Source organism: Zonotrichia albicollis, chromosome 6 (genome assembly GCF_047830755.1).
Source record: "Zonotrichia albicollis isolate bZonAlb1 chromosome 6, bZonAlb1.hap1, whole genome shotgun sequence".
Lineage (NCBI taxonomy): Eukaryota > Metazoa > Chordata > Aves > Passeriformes > Passerellidae > Zonotrichia > Zonotrichia albicollis.
This window is the reverse complement of record NC_133824.1, coordinates 31329210-31355582: the sequence shown is the minus strand read 5'-3', so window position 1 is coordinate 31355582 and position 26373 is coordinate 31329210. Positions and strand designations below refer to the sequence as shown.

The window sequence follows — 26373 nt, the reverse complement described above, 5'->3', positions numbered from 1 at the left end:
CCATGCCAGAAAACCAGATTGTAAGAGACAGAGCTGCACTCTGGGACCACTTGCAAACAAACCTGGTAGCAACTGTGAGTCACACCAGCACATATGCTTGTTTTGCTGTTGAAATCTCAGTCAAGGACTCCATAATCCTAAAGAAGGAACTCTAAAAGAGGGAATAAGACAAACAATAAAATAAAAATACTATTTTCATCTGTGAAAAGCAAAACTAACTTCTAGTACCTGGTGCATCAAATGTTTGTGAAGACCTTGAAAGACCTCTTTTCTACATCCAAGAGGTTAGCTTCAGAGATGAAACCCTAGCTCATGTTTTCAGAAAAAAGTTTGAGATTTTTGAGCTATAGGATTAAATTATTTAAACATGTTTTATCATATTCCTCATCGCAAGATAAACTGAAATCTGTTAATAGAAAAAAATAATAGGACATTCTCTACAATCTATGTTGAAAACAAGAGATCACAGCGATAAAAAACAAACAGAAAACAACTTTCTCCAAACACTACTGTTCTTGGATTTCTTGCAATCTGTAACATAACAAGGTGATTTAAGGACAAAGTAGCAGTTCCTCTGTTCTGCTCATGGGAAACATAACTTCAAACCATCATTTTAAATGCAGTTTTCAAATATATATTATTTAATACAGCAGCAACACACTGCACCTTACAACAGTGCTGCTCTTATTAATGAAGTTTGTAGTGCTTTAAGAAAAATGTGAAGAGAAGTGCTTTCAGCAGAATCATTACATATTAAAAATTAAAAAATCAAAAAGGAAGCAGAGCTCAGCACACTTGTGATAAACATATTTCTCATTTAAACAGATCCAAAACAGCATCCTACCCTTAAAGCTGGTAACAGATGACTAAAATGTGTGAACAGTATCGTTCATCAGTGTTTAGCCACCTTCCCTTTTTGCACTCATGATGTTAAAAAAAAAAATGGCACGGGAGGAGGAGAGCAGAGGAAGAAGGTAAGCACTAACAATTTATGGATCAGCCACAACTGATTTAATTCAAATGGCTTTTGAACAGAGATGGCACTAGAAAATCCAAAAATTCAAATAACTTATTAAAGAAAGCTTCTTCCTTCCCTTCCCTAACAAACTACTGTCATCTCTCTACCTCTCTCCAGCTGGACTGCAGACCTCATGAGGAGCCATAACAAATTAGTTCATGGCTGTGTAAGCTTCTGCTTCATTACACAGCATAATGATAATTCAGGGAAGAAACTCCAGCCCTGCTCTCTTTACATCCCTTCTAACTCCCTATAGGAAGCACTGTCTTCTAGTGATTTTGTTAATGGGTAGCAAGTTTATCTGATGTTCAATCATTTATTAAAACTTCCTAATTGCTTTTAATTTTTAAAATCAATTGAAAAAGATTGATGACTAGAAAGGGAAAAAAGTCAGGGAAAAAAGTCCATCTTGTTTCAAGGGCAACATACACAGCTAGGAATGCTGCCTCAAAAAGAGCCCAGTACATCTGTGAGCATTCAGACAGGGCACAGCTCTAACGATGGTGAGCAGAGCTCCTAATGTGTCAGTGAGAGGAAGCCTAGATACTGAACAAAACCACAATTTTGTTGCAGAGTTAAGACTGCAATTCCAGCTTACACCCTAGAGATCTAAGAAAGGCCATGAGTGTATCTCTCAGGCTGGTGTAAGTGTATGCTATCATCCTTCAGCACCAGTTGGTATCATTGCCTGCCAGGCTGCAATTAAGCTCTGACCCAAAACTGTGATTTAAAAAGGACAGATGTCAAACCACTGCCCCCTAAAATGTAACAAGGAGCAGAGGCCACCACCAAGTTATTGACAGTCAGGGTGCTACTGAGGTCTCAAATGCTGCACCATCTCAGAAGGACCAGCCTGCAAGGGCAGGAGAGGCAGCTAACACACTCTGCACGTATTCAGGATTTTTGAATTGGTGATAAACACACACTGCTCCCCAAGGAGCACTGCAAATGTATATAGCATGTGGCTAAACATCTGCAACAGAGATTGCAACTCTTCAGCTGAGGAACAGCAGAGTTCCACAGTCAGAAGGAGATCTCACACAGCTTCATCCTTGTTTGCTAAGTAACACTCTTGGTTCTCAGCTGCTGTGGCAGAGAGCTGTTTCCCAAGCTTTCCTTTTCAATATCTCTACAGGGAAATACCTTAGTTTGAGATCTAATATTTATATCAGCTTCCTCATTTTTAAAGAGCCACAGCTCTGCAAACCTATTTGGACCACATGCAAAGCAGCCTTAAAATGCATGCTTTAGACCTCTAGGTTGCTTTGGCCTCAGTTTCTTTCTCAATCGGAGAAAGAAAGACCTGCAGCCAACATGACCATCTTTAAAATTCCTCAAAAATCTACTGCTCATTCAGCATTTTCTAATATATCTCTTTATTTCCACTTGTAGATAGTTGAGTTTACATTTCTCAGTCCCATAATGAGAAAACTATTTCAGTTGTTCATACACATAAGAGAATTTGCAAAACACTCCCCCTCTGACTTGAGTCAAACAAAAATCCCAGAGCTCTCACAGATGTTTGACTAGTCATGCCAGAAAATATTTTCTCATTTCCGAATATGACCTAAAACTTCCTTTTGCAATATTCCACATTCAATAGCTGCAGATGCCTCTCAGCTTACAGCTCTTTGAGAAACACATCAAGGTGGTCAATGTTCTGCAACTTTCATATCATGTGATGTTGCATCAAAAAGCAGCTTTAGAATAGACCCTAGTTTGGTCACTTTACAGTCACATGGGTACAGCACCAACTACACTGCTGTGTTGCTTCTGTCAGGAAGGAACACAGGGAAGAGAGAGGAGGCAGGATAGTAAGTGCCACACGTCTTTTGTCTAGTACTTTTCAAAGGTTCTGTTTAGACAATAAATAATTAATACATTTAATTTATTAAAGCAGTATTTATTTAACTAATGATGAGCTTTAAATCTCTCCACATCTTTATTAGTCCAACACACTATTTTCTCCATATAGATGGAAATCGTGGAACATTTTTGGTACAATATACTTATGTATCACAGTTTCTGTTTGCTTTAATTCTTAAACCAGAGCAACCACATCTACTTTACTTTTCAACCAAGAAGTGGACAAATGAACACAGCCACCTACTGTATGAATTTTGGGGGCTAAACCTGCAACATGGGATCTTAAACAACTCTGATAAAATCAGAAATCATGACACAAACCAGGAAAACTGAAGAAACAAGAACATCCTGTTTTCTTTGGTAAAACAATGTTCATCGTCCCTCTGAGTTTTCTGACCCTTATTCATGCATAGAGACTTCATTCTTTCCCAGTAATTGCTCTTTGAGATTACACGAAAAGTCCATGAAGCCAGAGAAAAAGTGATAGGACACCAGCAAATGAAGCATGAGTCATTATTGTCTGCCATCACTCAAGCACATGAATGTGAGTGCTGGCACAAGCCTAGACATTAAATGCACTGATGACACTGACTCATAGGGTGCAGCAGTTAACTATCAATGCAGTCATCATCCTCTCTGTACTTCAAGCTTCAAGTGCACTCTGTAATAATGAGATTCTTCATGCTCTAGACAAATTCAGCTGAGGAAGGCCTGAGGCTTCACATCAATTCGGTTTGTGTCAATGGCTTAAAGAAAAAAAAAAAAAAAACACCTACCAAGCTTCAAATCCTTTAACTGTGAAAGAAAAAAAAAATTGCAGTTTATTGTATCTTTTACCCTTTCAAACCCACTACGGAAGTAGAACCAAATAAAGCAAGGAGAGGAGGAGAATGGGAGAATGTCAAAACCAGCTCCTTCTCCTCTGGGAAAAAGTCAGTAAAACACACAAACAAAAAACAAAACCAAAATAACTGCCTGTTCCTTAATATTACCTCATGCTGAAATGAAGCACAGGACAGATTCAATTCTAAAGCAGATCAAGACAAGTGAGGTTATAATAATAAATAAAAGTGAGGTTGTAGGAAACCAACATGGGTATATGGCTGCATGTATGTAATGAATGTACAGTAATCTCAGAAACACGTTTTTGCCTGATGCAATAGAAAAATATTATTTTCCCTTTAGCTAAGATGGGAAAGAAGAAATGAAGCGTAAAATACTGATGCTTTTCAAGTCAGCAGAATTTTTGAAATCAACTTCAAATGGATCAACTATTTAACCTGAAGAGAAGCTAAAATTAATATTTAAACTCATCAGCATGAAAAACACTGTAACTGTTTCTTTGGAAATCTGTGGTAACAAATTCTGGCTCAATGAAAATTGCTACAATCTCCTCTATCACAACTCATTAAAGATCGAAGTGTCTGTAATTGAACCATAAATCTCCTTTGTTCTTAGAGAGACTAACTGAATAAAACAAAACTGTAGATATTTACAGTGATATACTTAGCAGTAACAAAACAAAATATTATTTCAAAGTAATATTATAATTATCTCTTATTAAAATCCACATCAGGAAAAAAATTGAAAGAAAGTATGAAGAACAAAGAGGAGTGGCTCTAAAACCTGGAGTCCTTGTGTGCCAGTCACAAGTTCCTGAGGATAACATTGATACAATTAATAATCAATGAATTAATAACCTTTGGGAAAGAGGGATTTTAGTCTCTACTTGGGCAGTACCCAAGACATTTTGAAGACTACTTTAATCTAAATTAACACCAGCTTCCCAAGAAACCCTCTGAAGATCATCTTCTAATTTTGAGTCACTGAGGTTACCCAGTGAATCAGAACTAAAACAAGAAGACAGAAAAATGAGTTCTATGGAGCAACACACAATAGTAACGGCTGGGGAGGGATCTGGGAGATTGTCTCTAACTAAGCATTTTTACAAAACAGAGTGAAGTTCCTGGTAACTCTTTGAGAATAATAATACAAAATTTCTCATCTCTCTCTACACATGGAATCAAGTTCCTGACCTTTAGCCTTGCAACAGTAAGCACAAGTTAGTCTTTGCCTTCTGAATTTGTCGTGTAAGAAGCAAGAGGTTTCAAATCAATGGCAGGCCCATGGCACTGCATGCTCCAAACATGAGTTCATTTACATTGACAAGCAAACTCCCTTCCATCTCCCACTGAGGAGTATTTGAAGGATCTACTCGCTCTTACCAACACGTGTCAGGTAGGGGAGCAGCTGAGGCAACAGCCAGAAGACAAATGCAAGGCAAATGCGACTCATCATGCACTTGTCAAGAGCATGCAAGTGGAGTACAGTGGGACACAAGTGCACAAGACAACAGAGACTGGGAAAAGCAACAATTGCTTCACAATTGGGCAAACTCTGGCATAACTTCATAGCGCTGAGCCCCTCATGAGACCAAGAAACACCAACTGAAGCACCACAGCATTGATAACTTTTGCTCTTTGGTCAAACAAGCAGTAAGCACAATGAGAAAACTTCTCATGCCACTCACCATTATAAAGTCCTGCTGACATAGAGAGGCCCGAGTAGGTAGAGCTGCTCTCAAGCAGCTCTGTTTTCAGTTTTCTGATTAAACTCAAAGGGTGGCTGTGCCAATTGTTCCTTTGCCCTGAACATAAAGAAGGGTCTCACTGTAGTTGAGCTCTGTTGGGATGAAGAGCCTGGGGTTGTGGCATGATCAGCATGCTGATGTCCTCAAGCTCTGTGCTACCACTTCCAAAAGGACTGAAATTCAGGAACAGAGTTGTCTTGTCTGGTTGGACATGGAACTTGAAGGACTAACTAGTGGCACTAGATGAGCTAGATGAAGGTGCTAGAAGGATAGATGTAGCACACTCTTGATCAAAGCCTTACTGCTTTACATAACATAGGCAAGCGTTTTGGCGAAGAGTCTTAAACAAAGGTCATATTTATCTTACAAAACAAAGTTTTATACACAAGGTTCATCCTCCAAAATGAATTAGCTCTGGGCTTTAGTCATTAGTTAGGTTTCAAACATTCTCACCTCTGACATGTAAAACAAAGATTTCACTTCTTGTATCCAACAACTCTGACACAACACATACAGTGAAACAATTAAAGGTACAACTCAAGTAAGTTGCCACATGCCAATGGCCCCCAACTTTACGGCAGCATTTCTGATACACAAAATATCGATTTCCTCCTGCCAACAGAGATGGGCAAAAAGCCCTTCCACAGATATTCCCTATTATTTCTGTAAAGACTATCTTTGCTCTCCTTATAGTGAGAGGGTCATAGCCTCCATGTGGAGATGCCTTTATGTTCTGTGTAAAATTGAAACAGGGAGCCTAATGGGTCTTGTTAGAGATTAAACAGGCACACTGATACCTAGTTGAAATTGAACTTAACACCTCAGGTTGCTCATGTCAATTTTCTGAAACATGGTGAAAAAAGGCAATTGTCAATTAATGAACCATTGACTTGGGGTTGGTAGAAATCAATAACATGAAACAGTACGAAACTATACAATCTTAATCAGTATTCTGTAACAAAAAGGCTTTTAGACAGACACAGTAATTGGCTGTTCCTTTGTGGCCCATCCTCTAAGCTATACAATTGTCCAATTAAAATATAACATCAGTAACAACACAGTTGTTTGTTTTGTGGTTTGGGGTTTTTTTTATATGCACTAGGTTACATTTGTTAAATCAAAAGTTGCAGACACTGAAAGAGCATGAACAGAAGGGTAAAACATGAAATCAAATCCAAGGGATCAAATTCAGGTCAGATACCACAGTTATGAACCTTAGCCTCCCAATCCACTATCCTTCTCATTATATGTAGAGGCTTGACGATAGAATTCACATCTCTTGGGTTCCACCAGAAACATAACATTGCTCAAGTAGAAATTTCTATTGTAAAATCCTCTCAGGACAACTTCACATCTTTCACAGAAGAAACAAGATCTGTTTCAAATTAAACTCATTTCCACCAAACAGTAAGCACCCACATAGTCGTACAAAACCAAGAAAAAATACCATGAGTTCTTGAAGAGGATCAGAAAGGTTAGATGTGCACTAGAGAAAGTAAACTCAGGAAAGTAAGCTCAGGAAAACTTCTCCAGCCCTTTTCCCCTCCTCACGGATTTAGGGTAAAATCAAAGGGTTGTATCAAAATGGTCCCACTATATCACAGAACAACAGAAGTTCCAGAATGGAAGTTAAAAACCTGCTGCAAACAGTGTGCTCAGAGGTGTCAGAATAAAGATCAACATTTCCTTACCTAGACCTGCCCTTTTGAGTTCATTATTGACTAATATGTTCTTAAGACTAGTTTTGCCTACTTGAAAATTTTATAATATAAGGTAACATAAAAAAATTGTTACATATTTGTACTGCCTAGTAATAGAGCAAATTATAGAGGTGTTGCTTGGGTTTTAAATGATAAATGATGACACTGCTACCTCTAGGACTGGGCAGGATGCACATGATAGAAATAATTAATGTTGGAAATGATCTCCACAATCATCAAGTCTAGCCTTTGACTGAACACTACCATGTCAACCAAACCATAGCACTAAATATCACATTTTTTGTACACTTCCAGGGATGGTAACTCCAGCACCTCTCCAGCCCATTTCAATGCTTAACCCCTTGACAGTGAAGAAAATTTTCCGATGTTCAACCTGAACCTCACCTGGCACAGCTTGAAGCTATTTTCTCTTCTTCTATCACTATTTGCCTGGGAGAAAAGGCTGACCCCTCCCATAAAATATGATCTTTTAGATCATAATCCATCCAAACATGCACCTGTTTTAACAGCTTGAGGGGAAACAACAAGTCATTTAAAACAACAAAGTAGTAATTTATTTCTTTGACAAGTTTAAAATTAAGCTAGATGGTTCTTTTTTAGCATATGTCATTTGAGACTGTCAGGCTCAGTATCATAAAGAGGAAGTCATTCAGACCCAAGGAGGTAGCTTGGTACGTGAATGAATGGCAGAACTGAAAATTAAGCTGTCTGTCCCACGACACAAGAGAACCCAAAAACTGCAGTTGTAACTCAGTCCAATATATTCCAGTAAAAATTCTGACTGATCAGCTGCAAGAAGGAATCCTTCACTTCATGGAGACTGCTCTTCTGCAATCCTTTGTGCTTTATAGGTGTTACACAACAGAATGTATTTCAGATTTCCTTAAATATGGTGGATAGGTTGGAAACTAATAGCACACAGACAAGCACTCCTTACAAGGCTATGTTTTTAGCCAATCTTACACAAGTAACCCACAAAACATTTAGGCTACAGATCATGGCAGATTAAGCACATTCATTTTAAGAGAAGAAAAAAAAAAAAATCAGAAAAATTCTTCGTAGTTATCTTTGGGAGCTGGATCCTGCATGTAAATTTAGACAGTGCCATGCCAGTGCTAAGGGGTTTTTCGTAGAAACCCAAAAAGGGGATTTTCTTTTCTCTTTTAATGAGAAACAATACCAGGTTATCACTTCCAGGCATCTAGATGTTATTATCTCTGATGCAGCACTTGCAAGGAAATACAGTACAGCTAGCAGAAAGAGGCAAACCAAAGAAACAATGTTGTACTTAGTAATAATTAAAATTCCCAAGGTTATTTCAAAAGCTTATTTAAGCCCTCTGAGAAGGAAAAGCATGGAAGAGGTGTCAGCATTCCATTAACAATGCACTTATTATCCACCATCAGCTGGAAATACTAGAGAACTTGGCATCTTGTTAACACCAGAATCACTCATTTGATTAGGCCTAGATTCTCACCCTTCAAAATGAAATGAATCCTAAGCCTTGAGAACAGCACAGCACATTGGACACTGTCACACAGGCCATTATGGTTTTATTGCACAAACCAAGCAGCAGCATGGCTACATTTTACAGAGACTGCAAAGCTGGATTTGAACAGCAGCATGAAATTGTTTAATTAAGAACTTTTTTTAAGAATTATTGAACTTATTAAATTTAATGTCAGGCTTGAAATTAAACACCAAAATATAGTAAATGTAAAAAAACCCCAAGAGTGCTACCTTAGTATCTCACAGTATGTCTCAGCTTTATCATGAGATCCATATAGAAACAAATAAGGAAAAGGTGAAGAGTTTGGGGAGAGCAATCAACATAAACCATATCCAGGGTTCTGGTCTAGGGGCTAAAGCCGGTGGAAATGATTCAGAATATCACAGTTGTTCTAGTGAACACTTTATGGAGAAAAGGGAAAATGCAAAGTAGAACTGGTATTATAGAGAAACCCTATTAAAAAGGTAACAGCTCTTTGGGAAAAGACATTTCTGTAGTGGTTATTCCTTTTAGAGCCATTCTTTTTGGGGTCTACGCAATTAAAAAAAGCTTCACTGCTATTGGAACATTTACCAGCTCTGTAACTTCCTTATTTGTTAAAAAGTGTACAAATCCTACAACTTGGCTGAACGCTTACAGGGCTTGTTAAAGGTCAGCAAACAGCCATGAAAGCAAAGAGGCAGTGGTAGATTATCTTTTCAACGTGAAAGAAGGAAAGAATCACTAAAGATAAAAGGGGAAAAAAAAGTCAGATGTCCAGTAGCAGTAGAGAGTGTGAAGAAATTAAATCATCCTACTCTGGCAAGCATCCTCATTCTTCTGCAAATACCAAGGCTTTTATCTCTCAGCTGTCAAATACCAAGGCACTGTTTATCATGTAATAGGCAAGTGCAAAATTCAGTGGCAGAATTTTCATATTCTGCAAAGGCTTATTTAGACAGATAAAAGGAAGCTCCCTTATAATTATAGATTAATTACAAAAAGAAGAAAAAATCCCATGTGACCTCCATTAATTTCAGTATGAAGTCCAGTATACTGGATGGCATTTCTATATTCATTTCCTAGTATGAAAAACTTTCTATTTTTAATAATAGTACAGCAGACATTGATAAGGAGCAGTCAACCTCAGAAGATGCAGCTGAGACTTAGAGGGTCCTGTGAAATTAACACGTTACAAGCTTTGATTTGCTGAGATAAAGAGAATAAGAACAGTGTTTTTCAGAGACTACTAGTTATGTTTAATGTACGTGTCATTAGAGAAAAATCCCTAGAAATGAGGAAGGTAACACAAAGATTTTGTTTCAAGCTGTTTGACCAGTTTGCCCCTACTGTGACTTAAGTTTGTTCACTGCATTCTGCAGCCAACCAGACCAGAGTAACCCTGGAAAAAGGTTAAAGGGAAAAAATATCAGCCTATTAATAATTTCAATTTCTTAAATCACTATAAACATGCCTCTACTTCAAGAACCTTACAGAAGAAGCAGGCTGACTTCGTCAGACACCACAGGTTTTGTGCAAACATCTGCCTTACATTTCATTCAGAAGTTTTAATGACTTCTGAATGAAGAAGCTGAGATCCCAAGCAAGTCCCAAATCAGCCAGCAACAGAATTCCAAACACGTCAGAGAAAATGACTTGCTGCCCAGCTGTGCAAACCTTTTTAAAACCCCCCAAGTCCTGCAGCTTTCTGCCCCACAGTATTCCCTCTGTATGAATGACATGCTGACTGGGCTCCTGAATATATTTTACTGCCTCTCCAAAGACACCTAGCAGGTATTGACTGACAGGTTATTATCTCACCATCTCATTTCTTGTATTTCCCACTCTTGCCCCACTACAAGAAGTAGTGAAAAATGATCTGTCTGCAGTATTTTGAAACAAAAGATATAACTGTTCCTTCCAAGGGCTGACCACTACTACTTTCAATGATATTCACATGACACGACAGTCATGCAAAGCAAATCCAGGATATGGGGATCACTGTGATTAAAGAATCTACAGATAGGAGAGTATTTGCAAGAAAAGTCAAAATTATGTTACAGGGAAAAGAGCATGTGTTGGATTGGGGTTGTGTGTGAAATTTTCTTCACTGCTTTTCTTTTTTTCCCCTCTTTGAATTCTTTCAAGTAAAGCCATAAATGCTTGTTTTCATTGTGATCTGAGCAGATCTCAGATAGCAGAGGAAATTCACAACTCAACTTTCATACAATTCAGTAGCCTTTCCCCCATCCTACCATTACACATATATTAGGCACACATTAAGAGTGCAAGACTGAAAAGGAAAATATTTCTTAAGCCAACTCTGTGGCTGATGGCATTCTGCTCCTGTCAGTGTGGCAAATGGAGTCTACCACAGTGTACTCTTCTGTATTGAGAGAGAAATTACTCCTGCCCATCAGTCACAGAGTAGATGAGATACAAAACCCATTCCCATGATGAATAAATCAGAGTTAAAAAAGGTCAGGATGTCTTCAGTGTCTGCTGGGGACAAATCTCATTTAAGATTATTACGTTCTTGTCAAGACCTTCACCAGAGTCAGTTTACTTATCTCCTTCTTCCTTTCCTGTACTTCCTCCTTCCTTGTCCTAAAATCACTCAGCTGTGCATGTATTTATTGCTTTAATTTTTAACATCACATTGTTTTCTTCAGCCAAGTAGGATATCTTGTCCTGCCTGTAACAATGAAGACAGCTTTAAGCTCAAATAGTGTCCATTCCAAACTCAGCTCTCAGAAATGGAAAAATACATGGGGTGAGGCTTACACCCCTCAAAACCACCCTTTAAAGGCTTTGAAACTCCTAGTTGCCCAACAAGAGACAGATTTCAAAATCTGAAAGGAAACCTCTGACAAGTTTTAGCAACACGAGCTAAATCTGCTGTGCAATTAAAAGACTACCCTTTCCCTATTTATCAGTTGTAGTGGCCCAAAAATATCCTAGGTACTCCAAGAAAGGTTGAAGATTTGCTTTACTGTCAACTCATTACTCACAGTTCCATTTTCCAGTGTGGCAAAGAAAAGCAATGTAGCTCAAGTGATCATCTGAGAACAAGAGCTTGTTCAGGACAAAGTGAGGGCAGGGGATGGTTGGCTTCTCTGAACTAAAAGCTTTCTCATGATCTCAAATCAAACCCATGACTACTAATGGACTCCAACCAGGTCCTTCTGAGAGGCTGTCAGAATATTTTTTCCAAGCTGTCCTTGCAAAACCTTCCTTATAGCTCCATCTCAAGTCCTCAATTTTTTCATACTGCAAGAAGTCAGGTGAAAAAACACTCTGCTTTAGTACTCTGAAAATAGTTTTTAGCCAGAAGCTACTATAAATTCACAGGACATTTAAAATAACTGCTGGTATGTCATGGAGACTCCAACTATTTGGAAACACTCTTATTTGCTCCACACTTTAAGTGTCTTTACAGATTTCTGGTCTTGGCTGTAATTCATGACAGCAGCAGGAAAATGTCTGTGTGTGTCCCCTTCCGGCAGTTCACTTGCTTCTGCTGTTTTCCCTCTAATCTAGTCAGTCCTTGATCTGCAAGCATCAAATTTGTTCCTCTGGGAAAAAAAAAATCATTACACACAAAAGGCTTAAAATCTCAACTTGGGAATTAGCAGGTACATTTAAAGGTATTTTTTCCCCTGGTATTTGCCTCAAATGAAAAGAAAGCAGATACTGATATTGCAGAAGAACAAGATAGCTTTATATAAGGTCTGCTTAGCCCTTCACCAAAATACTTTCTAACAGAGTCAATAATCAATTAAAGAACTACTCTACTTCAGAAACAATTCTACACACCACCTGGAAGAACAGCATTCGGCTGACAAGAACAGCCCTGTCACAGGCACAGGAGCATTGCTGAAGCAACCACAGCCCCGCGCCCTGGCCGGGGCAGGAGCGCGTCCTTCCCGCGCCTCTCCCAGCACGGCCCCTTCCAGGAGGCGCTGGCAGGGGCCCTCCCAGCCCACGCAACGCCGCAGAATCGTAGGGCAGCACTTCCACTCAAGAGGGTTTGTGAGTTTTCTCAGGCACTGCACATCTGCGCACAGGTCGGAGGGTACATTTTGCTTTAAGTGTTATGGAAAGTGCCCACTGAATCAGCCGAAGGTTTCTCATTAACTCTGTGAAAGCTCATTTCAGGTCTGAAAATAAAGCCAAAGGTTAGCAAGACGAACAGCTACTGTGCGTGCCATGGCTTTCACTCCTTTGGATGCTTAGCATCCACAAACCCAGCTGCCTGTATGGGCAACACTACCTTTAAAAACATCCTGACCGAGAAACGAGGAATTGTTTCCACAGCAAGGACCTTAACAAAGAGGCGAGGTTAAAAATCTTGTAATAGAGAAGGCAGTGACAAGGGAAAATAAGCTTTGTTAGCTCTCCAAGAGTTATTTGTGAAATTAATTAGCTAATTATGAAATAAGCCCAGACCCATTCTTGCTGTCCCGGAATTTAAACTGAGGAAAAACGCAAGTGCAATCGTGCGATGGGATAAAAGCGGCAGCGCCGCGGCCGCCGCCGGGCCCGGGGCGGGCGGGCGGCCCTCGGCAGCCCCCTGCTGGGCCACGGAGCCCCCGGCAGCGCCGCTCCGCGCCGAGGGACACCGCGCTGCCGCAGGGCCGACAGCCCCAAACACAGCGGCCGGCACCGAGGGCGGGCTGCCTGAGCAACGCGCTTCTAAGTTGCCGTTTGCAGTTCCCACACTTGGTCGGGATTGTTTAACTGCGCAAGACAGCTGAATAAAATGTTGGAGAACAAATATCGGCAATTCAGCAGTGACCTGAGAAGGTGCCGACGCAAGCTGCGGAGAGCAGCGGGTGAAGCCCGTCCCAGAGAAGCCGCGCAGGGCAGGCTGCGCCAGCCCCTCCCTGCGGCACGCTTGGCAGCCGCTCCTCAATTCAGTTCTAAGTGTTTGTTTTTAATCGCACATGTCGGCATGCCGGGTGGTTAACTTACAATGTGTCACACAAAAACAAGAACAAGCCTCCGAGTTAATCAAATACCAACAAAACGTCTCATGTCATATTAATGCTACTTGGATCAGACCCAGGAGGAGTAAAAGCTAAGATCCTTCTGTTTTCCTCACTATCTTAATCACTGTGCTACACACTGAGGTTGCTAGAAACACGAACATCAAGAGCTGACCTCCTGTATGCTATCAAAAAGAGGTTTTAAGTGATGCCTGCAGCTGCATCTGTTCCTGGCCAGAACAACGGGGAAGCCAGGTGAGCTCCGCAGCACACACAGGAGACCCCAAGCCTGTCCTCGTGGTCCATACAAGCTCACCGACACACAACAGGTACTACTCGGCTGGACAAGGCATCCTTCAGTCTCTGCATCGGGGGAACGATGTGAAGGTTCGTTCACTCCAGTTACACCCACTCCAGACAGAGGCATTATGTCTCCATGGGCACTCAGCAGCTGTTGTGCTGGCACCCAAGCACACGTGGCCATGCACTGGGGTGAAACTGGTAACCTCCAGCCAGAGCTGAATGCAGAATATCTCTTTCAGGAGCTGAAACATATGTTAAAGGAGTGTGAGCACATGTTAAGCTTAAACCAGCAACTGAACTGTTTTTTCATTAGAGCTGGGTTCAGGTAGTCACAATCTTTTAAAGATCTCCAGATATCACAGAAAACAGATTTCTCTAAATAAAGTAGATTCTTAAACAAAAATCAAACTTTGTAAATGAGGTTTTTTTCGTCTCTTTTCAATGTAAAAGTACAAGATCCATTAACTGGAAGAATTTACCCACTTCCCTGATCAACTGAGTCTAATATTTAGAGGGAAAAAAAACCCAACCAACTCTCAAGATGCTAGGAACAATATACTGCAACAACAAAGTAACATTCTCAAGCTATAAAAACACTAAACCAAACGCAGAGTCTCAATCTGCATTTCCCAAAGTGAGCCCTAACTTTAACATATTGCACTAGCAATTAAATCTTGGAGGTTTGTTCTTTGGCATTTGTAGGGGTGAGTGGGAGGCACCAGGTCTTTTACAAAATTACACTTTCCAGTGCTAGATACACATGAATAGCTGGGTCAGCCAAAGAGGATGAGTTCACATAACTAACTAGAATTATCCCACTTCTGTATCCAAGAGATACAGGGGAAACCTTTCCCCTTTTTAGGGGAAAACAAACTAATAAAAAAACAACCCACTCAAAAAAACCCAGAACACATCACTACCACACACAAATCTCCAGAGAATTTGGGAAGATGGGGAAAGGAGAAGGAAATAAACAAGAGTTTTGGCTTTGAACTTCTGCACAGGACAGAACCTTTATTATTTTGATTATACCTTTACAGTAAAATTTGAGTTTTGGAAAGGTAAAAACAGTAGAGGTCAACAACATTGCTTGTTCCTTAGAATCTTAAATGGATGAACTGGTATTCATTAGGTGAATGCCTAACTCCAAAAATGAAGTCTCATTTACAAAGAAATAAAGTAAGTTATAGTTCAATACTATAAATCTGTTCTTTCAACTGCAACAATATTCCAATATACTCATTTAACAATCCTATATCCCAAGACCCTCTCACAACTCACAAAAATACCTTATTTTTAGCATTATTTGCAAAATAGATGTAATATTTTTTATAAAGAATACTTATTCTTTTTGGATGCCAACTAGAAAAATACATTCATTTTTCATAATACAAGATCCAAAAATATAAAGCTACCTAAACTTTTTAGAGCAGGTATATCCTACAGAATATCACATACTTTGGGCAAAACTTGAAACCAGTAGTATGTTACTGGTAGAAAGGGAGCATAATAGGAGACAAAACATAGCATTAGATAAATTCTCTTACCATACAAGTATCAGATAGATAGAAAGAGGATAGATTCCACATAATATGTCAAAGAAATGTATCACAATAGTTTAATAATCCAAAACATTAATAAGGAACATGCATTGGTCTTCAGTGTGTTCACAAAATAAAGAAGATATAGAATTACATATGTCCATACTAGTGCAAGACCACTTTCTGTAAAAATTGCTCTAGAATTCCACCCAGTTTCAAATTAGATTATTTTCTCCTAGAATATTATCCTAGAGAGCAAGCAAACTGACACAAGAACTCTCACTTTACAGCTCATTCATAAGTTCATAAACAGCCTTGAAAAAAACCTATTCCTCAGAATCAGGTTGGTTTTTGTGATCCAAAATGATCAGTCCAGAAGAGGCCAGATTGATGCAATTGTGCAATCATAGTGGTAATCAAAGTAGTGGTTCAAATTGTTCACAAACAGCTGAAATCAAGGCAGGCAGTCAGGCTGAGACTACAGATGTTTATGAAATGTTAACTGGGCATTTCCCTCAGTTCTGAGGAGAATTAACAGCTTCATGTACCGACCTTATGATTTAATTGCCTGCTATAATACTCTGATAGTTTAGCAGTTCAAGATATCATCATTGTTAACACACTGATATATTGATTCAATTTCACTCCTGACCTGGATTTACTGCATTGCTCATTCTTATTTAATACTTCAGACTGTAGCTATATGTAAAAGTGAGACTTACTTGACTTTTTAGTCCATTAGGAACAAGCAGGAACTGTTTCCTTTTTCAGCTTCCAAACAGGACTGATAACTACAAGCCTGAAAGATTGATTGTACTGCTTTTGGCTGGGGTAGAGTTAATTTTCTTCACAGCAGCTGGTATGGGGCTATGTTCTTGATTTGTGCTGAACACAGTGATGATAATATAGAGATGTTTTTATTATTGCTGAGCAGGGATTACACAGAAAAGCCAAAGTACTTTCTGGTTTTCATACTGTCACAGTGGTGAGGGGACTGGGAGTGCATGGGAGGTTGAGAGGACACAGCCAGGACAGGTGACCCCAGCAGACCAAAGGGATGTTCCAGACCACATGGCATCATGCTCAGCATATAAAATGCAGGGAAGAAGAAGTGGGGGATGTTTGAAGTTATGATGTTTGTCTTCCCAAGGCCCTGCTCTCCTGGGGATGGGTGAGCATCTGTCTGCCCATGGGAAGCAGTAAATTAATTCCTTTTTTTGCTTTGCTAGCATGCACAGCTTTTGTTTTCCCTATTAAACTGTCTTTATCTCAACACATGAGTTTTCTACCTTTTATCCTTCCGATTCCCTCTGCGAGCCCACTAATGGGTGAGTGAGCAGCTGCGTGGGCCTTGGCTGCTGACTTGGTTAAACCACAACATCCATTTAAGAACAATTGTCTGCATCTTAATGTTAATGTATTTGCCCACCGAAATAAAAAATACATAGTAAAAGAACATATATTCTTTTACACCATTTCATATATCTCTAACCAGTATAAAAACAGTGAAAAATGTCTGCTACTTCAGCCAGGTAATAAGATACATTGTACAAACCTCTATTGCTAGAAAAAAACCACACTCACTAGGAATTGACCAAGATGCATCTTCTGACAGAGGCTTCCTGATGACCTTTCACACTGAAGTATCTTTTCCTTTGGATCTCACACTTTTTTTTCCATCTACTGTCCCCAGGCAAAAGGTAAAACTACTGTTGCCCCATCCTATGGGCAAAAGCCCACAGGGAAAACCAGATGGCTACTCACACACTTCACAATATCATTGTATTAACAAGATCCACTGATAAAAGGTTTCTTACACTTAAGTTATGAGAACCTTTCTTCTGCAATCCACAAGGCACTTGGAAACTATTTGTGCTGCCCTTAACAGCATATGCTGTGCACACATACAACACTTAGTGACAGAATGATTTGCAGGGCATGGAGTAGGCTAGAAAAAAGGGATGCTGAGCTGTCAAAGAAACCTCTCATTAAATCATATGAAAATAGTGGAGAGGAAAGGATAGGACATAGGGAGGAGTGGAATAAAAACAATTTCAATAGCTTTCATGCTGTTTCTAGAAGACAATGTAACATAGCTGCTGAATGGAAGATGCCTGCTCAGCAACAAGCATACACCAACAGGAATACAGATGGGTGGGGGCTGAGAGAGGGAGAAAGGGGTACACACAGACACTGCTTATTAATCACATTCCAGATTGTCAATTTCCCCCAGAGAACTAAATTAAATAAAGCATGAGTAAGCCAATATAGCCAATGGAGAATTTAAAGAAGAGCCCCAGCTTTACTAAAACAATGATAAATTTAATAGAAACACATTATAAAACACTTCCATATCCATCAAAAGTTCTAATCTAACAGAAATACTAAGCCAGACTTTGTGCACAAGACTGAGCTGACACTACAGGTCAAGAACTGGTTTGGCCAACAGAAGAGCACGGCTGCAAGGAATCATGCCTTAGAGACAGATGATACTGAAACATTGCTCTTCAGCCTCAGGGCATTTACAGAAGTAGCTCAGGAAATGCTTTTACAGATGAGAGGACACACCAGGTACATAAAGTCCCAGTTCCAAAGAACAGACAGCCTCACTGCTAATTTCTTTTTCTGCTTTTTAAGAAACCTGTCTTTCTGTTTAAAGTTATCTGACAAGTCCAATCACCTTTTTGAGGACTCAAAAAGGTCAAAACAAAGAAAAAAGAGAGAAATTGACAAGTTATGTACCAGGCAGTGTTGTATTATTTATACATTACGATCACAATTTCTGATTCAATTTTCAAGTATCTTCCACCTATGAAACCCAAAAATTTAGTTTGCTTTTTCACCATCCTGATCTATAAAGAAGAACAATAATTTCTGTTTCATACACAAATAATACTGTGGTTCAAGGAAGGCCAAACTACTTGACTAGAGCCACAGAGAAAGTCAACAGTAGAGTTAAGAATCATAGAATATCCTGAGTTGGAAGAGACACAAAGATCATCCAAGTCCAGCTCCTGGCCCTGCACAGGACAACCCTGAGAATCACACCATGTGCCTGAGAGCACTGTTCAGACATTTCTTGAACTCCATCAGGCTTGCTGCTGGGACCAGTTCTCTGGGGAGCCTGTTCCAGTGCCCAGCCATGCTCTGGGGGAAGCACTTTTTCCATACCCAATGCAAATTTCCCCTGACTCAGTGTCTGCCCCTCCTCTTCCTCTCACAATGAAACTGCAGCCTGTGATGACATCTCCCCTCAGTCTTCTCTTCTCCAAGCTGAAGGAACCAAGAGACCTCAGCCTCCCCTCATATGGCTTCCCTCCAGGCCCTTCATCATTCTCATGGCCCTCCTTTGGGTGCCCTCTAATAGTTAATGTCTTTCTTACACTGTGGTGTCCAAACTGCACACAGGACTTGGGTCGTGCCAGAACAGAGTGGGGCAATCCCCTCCCTCGCCTGGGTGGTGATGCTGCCCCTGATGCACCCCAGGGCATTGCTGGCCCTCCTGGCTGCCAGGCCACACTGCTGGGATAGATCATAGCCATCCCTTTCCCAGTCTTTTGCCTTTGTTACATGACCACAGAACTGCAGAGGTCAATCCAGGCTGACTGGCAATTAAACAAAAAAAGCAGATCATTTAAAGAGGCCCTCTGTAGAAGGATTTGACCGTGGGATGTCATGAGGCAGCACACTGAAGAGCGTGGTTTGACTCAGGAAAGTAGAGGAGGGCTTAGCAGATACCACAGCTTTGCATCTGCCAGCTTCGCAGAACTTCAAGACACTGGTCTGGTAGACGATGTACACACGACTTACCTAGGTATGTACTACACAACACTAAGGCACACACGCAACTTTGTTAAGTTACTTTACACCAGAAAAGGCAACAGAATTTTGCAGAAAGCTTGATAGTGAAAGGAAATTGAACTGCTATTAACTGCCTCATTTTCCAGGGTCATTTCTTTGAGGTTCTTTGGATATGGGCAGCTGGGAGACAGACACACTAAATATTACTTGCAATAAGAAAATGCAAAACAGAACAGATAAAGTTTGCAGCATTTAAATATTGGTATGGCAATTGTTGCAGCAGACATTTGGCCCAACAATAATTGGAAAAGTGCCACGCAGCCATCAAAACTGGATCTGTTTATAGACATGTACCTTTTTGAAATTAAACACCTGTATCATAGACTTCAACTGAAGGTCTCATCACAGATGAGATGCCTGAAAAGGCACGTTCCTCTGGCATCTACTGGTTTCAATAAACTCATTCTTATAAGTGAATACACCAACATGAAGTTAACAGTTTAATTAATTTCAGACATTTCAAATGGATGGTAGTACCTCAACTGTACTTTATTTTAGTTTGATCCATACAGACCAGTCAAATGCTGGTCTCAAAACTCAATCCTGAATGAGCAACCCACAAAACTCCCAGATTCTTTGGACTGGAGATTCTCAAACTGTGGATAAGGAGTCCTAAAGCTTCCTACACAAGCATGCAATATAGATTTATCCTGCAGAAGATACAAAACAGCAAAGACTACATGCATCCATGGAGGCAGATTATAAGGCTCACACAAGATACCAGGTTCTAAACTCCTGCAAATCATCTGATTTACAGTAACGATCTCTGTGTATTCTTCACCCATAGCAAGTGTAAAACAATTTGAATTAAGAACACCACAGTTATTTGGAAATGAAATTTCCCAAGATCTGTTATATACTGCGGAGCTGCTAAAACCCATTGCTTTTAATAAAACTTTACTCCACAAGGCCTAATCTCCAACAAAAAAGGAACATCTCTGCTGGGTCTGAAAACTACAGAAGAGGTAGCAGACAGTTCAGACACAAGACTCAGGCTTATTGCCAAACTGAACAGGTTATTTTATCAGCAGGTTGGCTGATAAAATCTTCATGCTTAGTACTTAAAGGCCATGGAAGAAAACACACTGGTTTGTAAACTCCCAACAGGGACTACCACTGTTAATCAGTGGCATAGCTTTGCAACTAGACCATACCACCTTGAAATGAGCTTCAGTATATGCAGCACTACTTAGCAATGCAAGGCCAAAACAAACTACAGCCATGCCCCAGTATCAACAAACAGACACTCCTGAAATGCATAGTTTGTAGCAGTTTGACAGAATGAAGCTACTTTTCCCACAAAAATTTGTGTAATAAATAGGAGATATATGCAGCAAAGAATATACTGAGATATCCTAATGGAGAATGTCACAGAAGATTTAATCACCACCAGATTTCATTGCTACCACTTTTCTTGATTAGTTCAATGGAAAAGGACAGAAAAGTGAAGTGATCATATCAATTAACACTGCACTGTATTAAATGATCAGCAACAGAACTCTGAAGTGGAGAATAAAGAAGCAACAGATACAGCAAGGTGTGGCTGTACTTGAGTAACTAAATCTAGTTCTCTCACTGCAATCACACTTCCATTTAACATTCAAGATCACACAAAATCTACATGAAAGTAGCTCAGATGTGTGGCAGCACAGATAAGCCATGGTGAATTTCTTGCAAAGAAGGAAGCAGCTCATACCATTTAGAGCAGTGTGCTCCTCTGCAGAGCCCACTGCCCTTCACCAGCTGCTGATGGCAAACCAGCCCTACACAGCCTGCTCTGTGAAGTGCTAAGCATACCAGCACTCCAGATGCTAATTGCTACTGCTCCCCTGTGCCTCCCTTTCACATGAGGGGATAAAAAAAAGTATGTCACAAGGATCACAGAGATACTAAAGATGAAGGGAGAGTAAAAAACCCCCGTGAATTTGGCAGATGGATCACGATGTCAAGAGATAAAGTATCGCTAGGGCATAAACGGCCTTCCTGCGGCAGAGTGTGGGAGCTTCCCCTGTGGCACCGCACAGCAGCTCGGGGAGAGGCGCGGACGGCTCTGAGCCCTTTCTGCGGGCGGCGGGGCCGTGCGAGCGCGGGCTCGGGCATGGCCGGGCCTGCAGCGCCCCCGCGCGGCCGCGCCGCGAACGCAACCTCGCCTTCGAACAGCCCCTTGGGGCATCTGATGCCATGCACGGGATCCGGCAGGAGCTGTACTTCTAACTCATTTACTCTGCTAATTTAGTTTAATACAAAAAAAAAAGTTAAACGTAACAGCAGCAAAACAATGAGATTCAGGTGACACACAGATACCAGCCCTGCCTTGGCATGTCTCTTGCCTCAAACGCTGCCAGGCTGCCATACTGCACTTGGGACGAACGTCTGCCATTCCATACCAGCTGTTACCCACATAGACACCTACTCCTTTTAGTTATGCACATGATGGACATGTAAAATTGTCCCATTATTTGTAGAAGGCTGTTATGCAGCACTGTTTAAAAGGGAAAACTTATCTTATTGCAGTATGTACATAGAACAGTGCTTCCAATTCCTCTCCTTTCAGAAGGGCAGTAGATATGCTGTGCAAGATGGGAAATGAAGTTACTAGGATGCCATCTGGGGAAAAAATGGTTCAGTGCTAGACAGAGACTCTGGAGAACCTTCCATCCCTTATGCACTCATTACCAGAAGGCAAGCAGACACGGTCTCCAGTTCATAGATCCCAGGAAACAAGACTGCAGTAGTCACAACAACACTGTTTTACGTATTGCAAAGCATCTGATTTAACTAGGAAAGTGCTGTCAGAAGAAATAAGAAATCTGAAAACCAGCAAAGATAAGATAGCACCCTGAATGGTATTTAAGTCAAAGGACTTCAGAGGTTTTTTTTCCATGAGGTATTTGCAATGATTCCTGCAACTACTTGTTCTTTACAGTGATTCTGGTAGGTCTGTGTTGGTAGACAGCAGCTTCTAAGGAACACTTCTTTTACTCAACTCAACTAATATCCAAATCCAGCTATAAATTCAGCATAACCCTGGATTGCTCTCCTTCAGGAAAAATTTTCCACTTCTTCTGCCAAACAGACTCTAGTTTCAGTTGTGCTCTCAATGTCCCTCCTATTTTGCTACTCTTGAGGTCATTGTAAATTCAAAAGGTACATACTGACCTCAGACTATCTATTGTATCATCGCTTAATCAAATCAGCTCAACTGCTACAGTTCTTTTTCCTCACACCAGCAAAGTGGGTATATCCAGACCACATACTTCTCCCAGACAACCAATAAGTCACAGAAGTAGAATGCTAACACCGACATATTTCATTGTCATTCAAACCAGCAGAGTTGCAGGCAGAAGAACTTGCTTTCATTTTAAAAAGTTAGTTTGAAAAATACTGAGCCACATTGAAAAAACCTCTTTTGATTATACAAGTAAGAGCCACAGTCCAAAACCTAAGCCTATTCCTGATAAACTGATGAGACAAGATGGGTTTTACATTCCAGGATATAGTCTCCAGGCTCATGTAATCATCAGCTTCAGCTAGTGACCAGAATTCTTACTTCAATGAACTGTCATTACATGCTGACTTGGCATTGCTTACAAAGTAAGAAGGGGAAGGGAATATTAATATTATATCCTCCAAGTATTTATAGAATAATCACAACATTCTCCACATTTATTTCCTTATGGCTTTATAAGAGCTGCAAAAGAAACCTACCTTTCACTTACCTCTATATACTGTAATTATCAACACAAAGTATATGAAATGGCAGAACAAGAAATTACAACTTAATAAGAAAACTTTAACAATGCTCAACAAGACGGGATGGGAGCAGCGACTTCCTAAAACCATCCACTTGGCTCATATTCCCTTTAAGAATGGTTGTCAGTATTAATGTTGAATCAGCATCTTTTTCTCTTAAAGGAAAAATATAAAACACATTCATGTTTCCCAGAGACGTGTCATGGTATTTTAACAGTAAGTTGCTAATAAGAATCTCAGTTCTCTCTGGGTCGTTGAAGCCATCCACAGTGATTATAAGTGATTGTGTTTTAGAAGCCAATGAACTGAAGACAAAGCTCAGGATGGATCATCACTTGCAGCAATGTTAGCAGCTTCTATTCAAAAGAAAGCAATACCTATTTTGCTGCATATATTCAATGTCTGTGACTTCTGCAGAGTGGGGAAAAAAAATCTGTTCCCTGTATAAATCCAGGGCATGTCATCGCAAACAAGGTTTTTAATTAAAATTGGCATCTTTGAGCCTCCTGCTGACAGACAGCATTTCATTGCCTCCTCCTCAGATGGCTAAACTGGCTTCCAAGAGAGACCGTGAAAAGAAACAAAATCACTAGAATACCTAACTTTGACAAGTCTCTGCTGGGGACAATTTCAATAGCAGGATGCTGCAGAGAGAGGTAAAGAGAGAAAAGATGACTGCTTAGGAAGTCTCCCCTAATGAAGACACAAAACATCACAAATAAGACAGTAGAGGAAGCATTTTATTCCTAAGCCTGATGACAGGATGATCAAGCAGGACAATTTTAATCAGAAGCCGTATTGTTACAGAGAATGCAGAACTGTGTCTGCACCTCAGCAGGTAAAGCCTTCCTCTGAATGCAAAAGAAGGCTTAGGGGCTGGCTAGACCTCTGGCTGGGAGGTTGGCTAAACTGTCAGCTCTGACAAAGCTTTACCCCTCTCAGAAAACAGGCAGATACTGGTTCAAGTCAGACAGATAAATCAGACTTCTTGGCCAGAACATTTTCTTCAATTGATTGCAAAGAGTTTACATTGAGAGCCAGCACTGTACCTTCGGGAGGCTCTTCCCGCAGATGAGGAGGCAATTCTTCACTTGCAGGCTCAGTTTCATCATCCACCATCTGTGTTTCTAAGCTAGGGCCCTGCAGAACAGAATAGCAAGAGGTGGTAAATTGCAGAAAGTTCAGACAAGAACCACAAAAATGGTTAGAGGACTAGAGAACATGCCAGCCAGGACACAAGGAGCTCACTTTAGCTGATGAGAAAAATAGCTGGGAGATTTGTTTGCAGTCAAAATACAGAAAGGAGAAACTTAAAAATTTAAAAAAAGACTTTTCACAACAGCACATGAAGTTACAAGGGTCTGAATTTCTTAACTGCCTGAAAACCAGTGAAGCACAATTTCTAAATTACTATTTCTAAAACACATAATGCAGTAACACATTAAAATTTTCATTTATCAAGGATAGCAGCAGACCCACCTTCAACTGGAATCTTCAGGAAAAAAACCTCTTTGTTTTATCAAGACTAGATTCTGAAATGCTATTTGTCTCAAAGGAAAACAAAGCAAACTGGTTTGCAATCTTCTAACCTATGCAGGTCCACTGACTGTGGAGTTTTCCCCTACCAGCTCAATACATCCATTTATGCCTCCAAGTGTAATATGCCAAACTAACCATTCCTGAAAAACTACTGGGCTACCCTCCCAGGTTTTGCATTTCCATGTTCCAGCCTTCTTGATCCTGTAAAGAGCCTGCAATGTTACTGCTGGAAGAACATGAGCAGAGTTAAAAAGATTTTCAGCCTAACTAACTTTACACACACAATATTTTCATGACATGTGGAACTATAAAGTATAGTTGCTTTTTCAGTTTCAAACTATCACAGGAAAAAAAAACCCACCATCTTCTTCCACCCAACTTACCTTTTTTTTTAAGTTACAGAAGAGTAAACACCAGGCATAGCTAGAGGGCTCCCCTAAAAAAAGCCTAATTTTCTTTGCAATATTACTACAGTGAAGAGTAAAATGACAAACTTAGCAGTCATTAGAAAATGAAGCTTTTGTGCACTTTGAAAACATGACTGGGTTTGTATCCTGAACTATCTGAAAATGTGTACTAACATACACAGCTGGAATGCTACAGAAGTACAGCTTGGTACATCAACATCAATGGTACATCAATGGTACATCAATGGTACATCAATGGTACATCAATGGTACATCAATGGTACATCAATGGTACATCAATGGTACATCAATGGTACATCAATGGTACATCAATGGTACATCAACAGCTTGCAAAATATTATTTTAAGTCAGGAAGAAAAGGGGCTTATGGTCCTAAAGCTGCAGTATTTAGTTTCATTCTTTCCAAACCCTGTGACTGAGAGGTTACCTCAACAGCGTTGGCTACTTTCTCTGTTTCCTCAATTCGCACATTATGAAAAGTAACACACTTGTCAAATTCCATCCTTTGCACAAGTAGCTCACATTTTCACCCATTCCCCATTATTTTCAACCAGATGGACATGAAAACAAAAAGTACCACCTTACTTTTCAGATGTTTTACAGCAGGGAGAAAAGAGACCACCAGGTGAAGCGTACAGGCCTACCGTGATGAGGCCAGGGTCAGAGCCTGGATTTCTGCCATCCATGACTATGCAAATTTCACCTTGGCTATTTACCAATTTCTCCTTGCTTAAAAACACACAATATCAACAGTGCCCAGCTTTGGTCAGTGAAGAGTTCAAACATTAAGTCATGCCTTGCAGTAGCCATCACAGAAAAGAAAGTGTTTACCACATGGTACAGATGGGAAAGTAGTAAGTTGCCTTAGTCCAATTAAAAAAAATAATCCCAGGAGCCAGTAATCAACCTCAAGATTCAACTATCTCCTCACTTCAACTAAATAATGTGGTCCAGATTTTAAGAACATGTAAACAATTATGGGTAAGAGCAACAAGTTGAATATAAAGTATGTATTTGAGTAAGTTTCTACACCAATTGGCAATATGTGAATTGACACTTCTTTCCCACCCATCAGTGTCACAGAGAGAAAAGAAAATAAGGAGAGGCTACAGCAGGATACCAGATCAGAAGATTTATTTTTCATATAAAACATATGGACATGTAAGATATGAGGCACCAATATATGCCTTGGAAACATTCTGAACCACAACTATGGAACTCCTAAACTAGAAGAGGTCTTGAATATGAATCCTGTGCCTGTATTTTCTGGATTACA

General features: G+C 40.1%; 1 protein-coding gene across 2 annotated transcripts in view; it reads right to left on the bottom strand.

The window, feature by feature from the left end:
* Positions 1 to 26373, bottom strand: part of LOC102062874 (transmembrane protein 263) — a 202515-nt gene that overhangs the window by 164519 nt on the left and 11623 nt on the right. Inside the window, exon 2 of one of the 2 annotated variants that reach the window (XM_005480032.4) lies at positions 24180 to 24270. The exons of the other annotated variant lie outside the window; for it this stretch is intronic. Coding sequence (XP_005480089.1) covers positions 24180 to 24270 — 91 coding nt within the window. The remainder of the gene's footprint in view (positions 1 to 24179; positions 24271 to 26373) is intronic. 2 annotated transcript variants of the gene reach the window in all.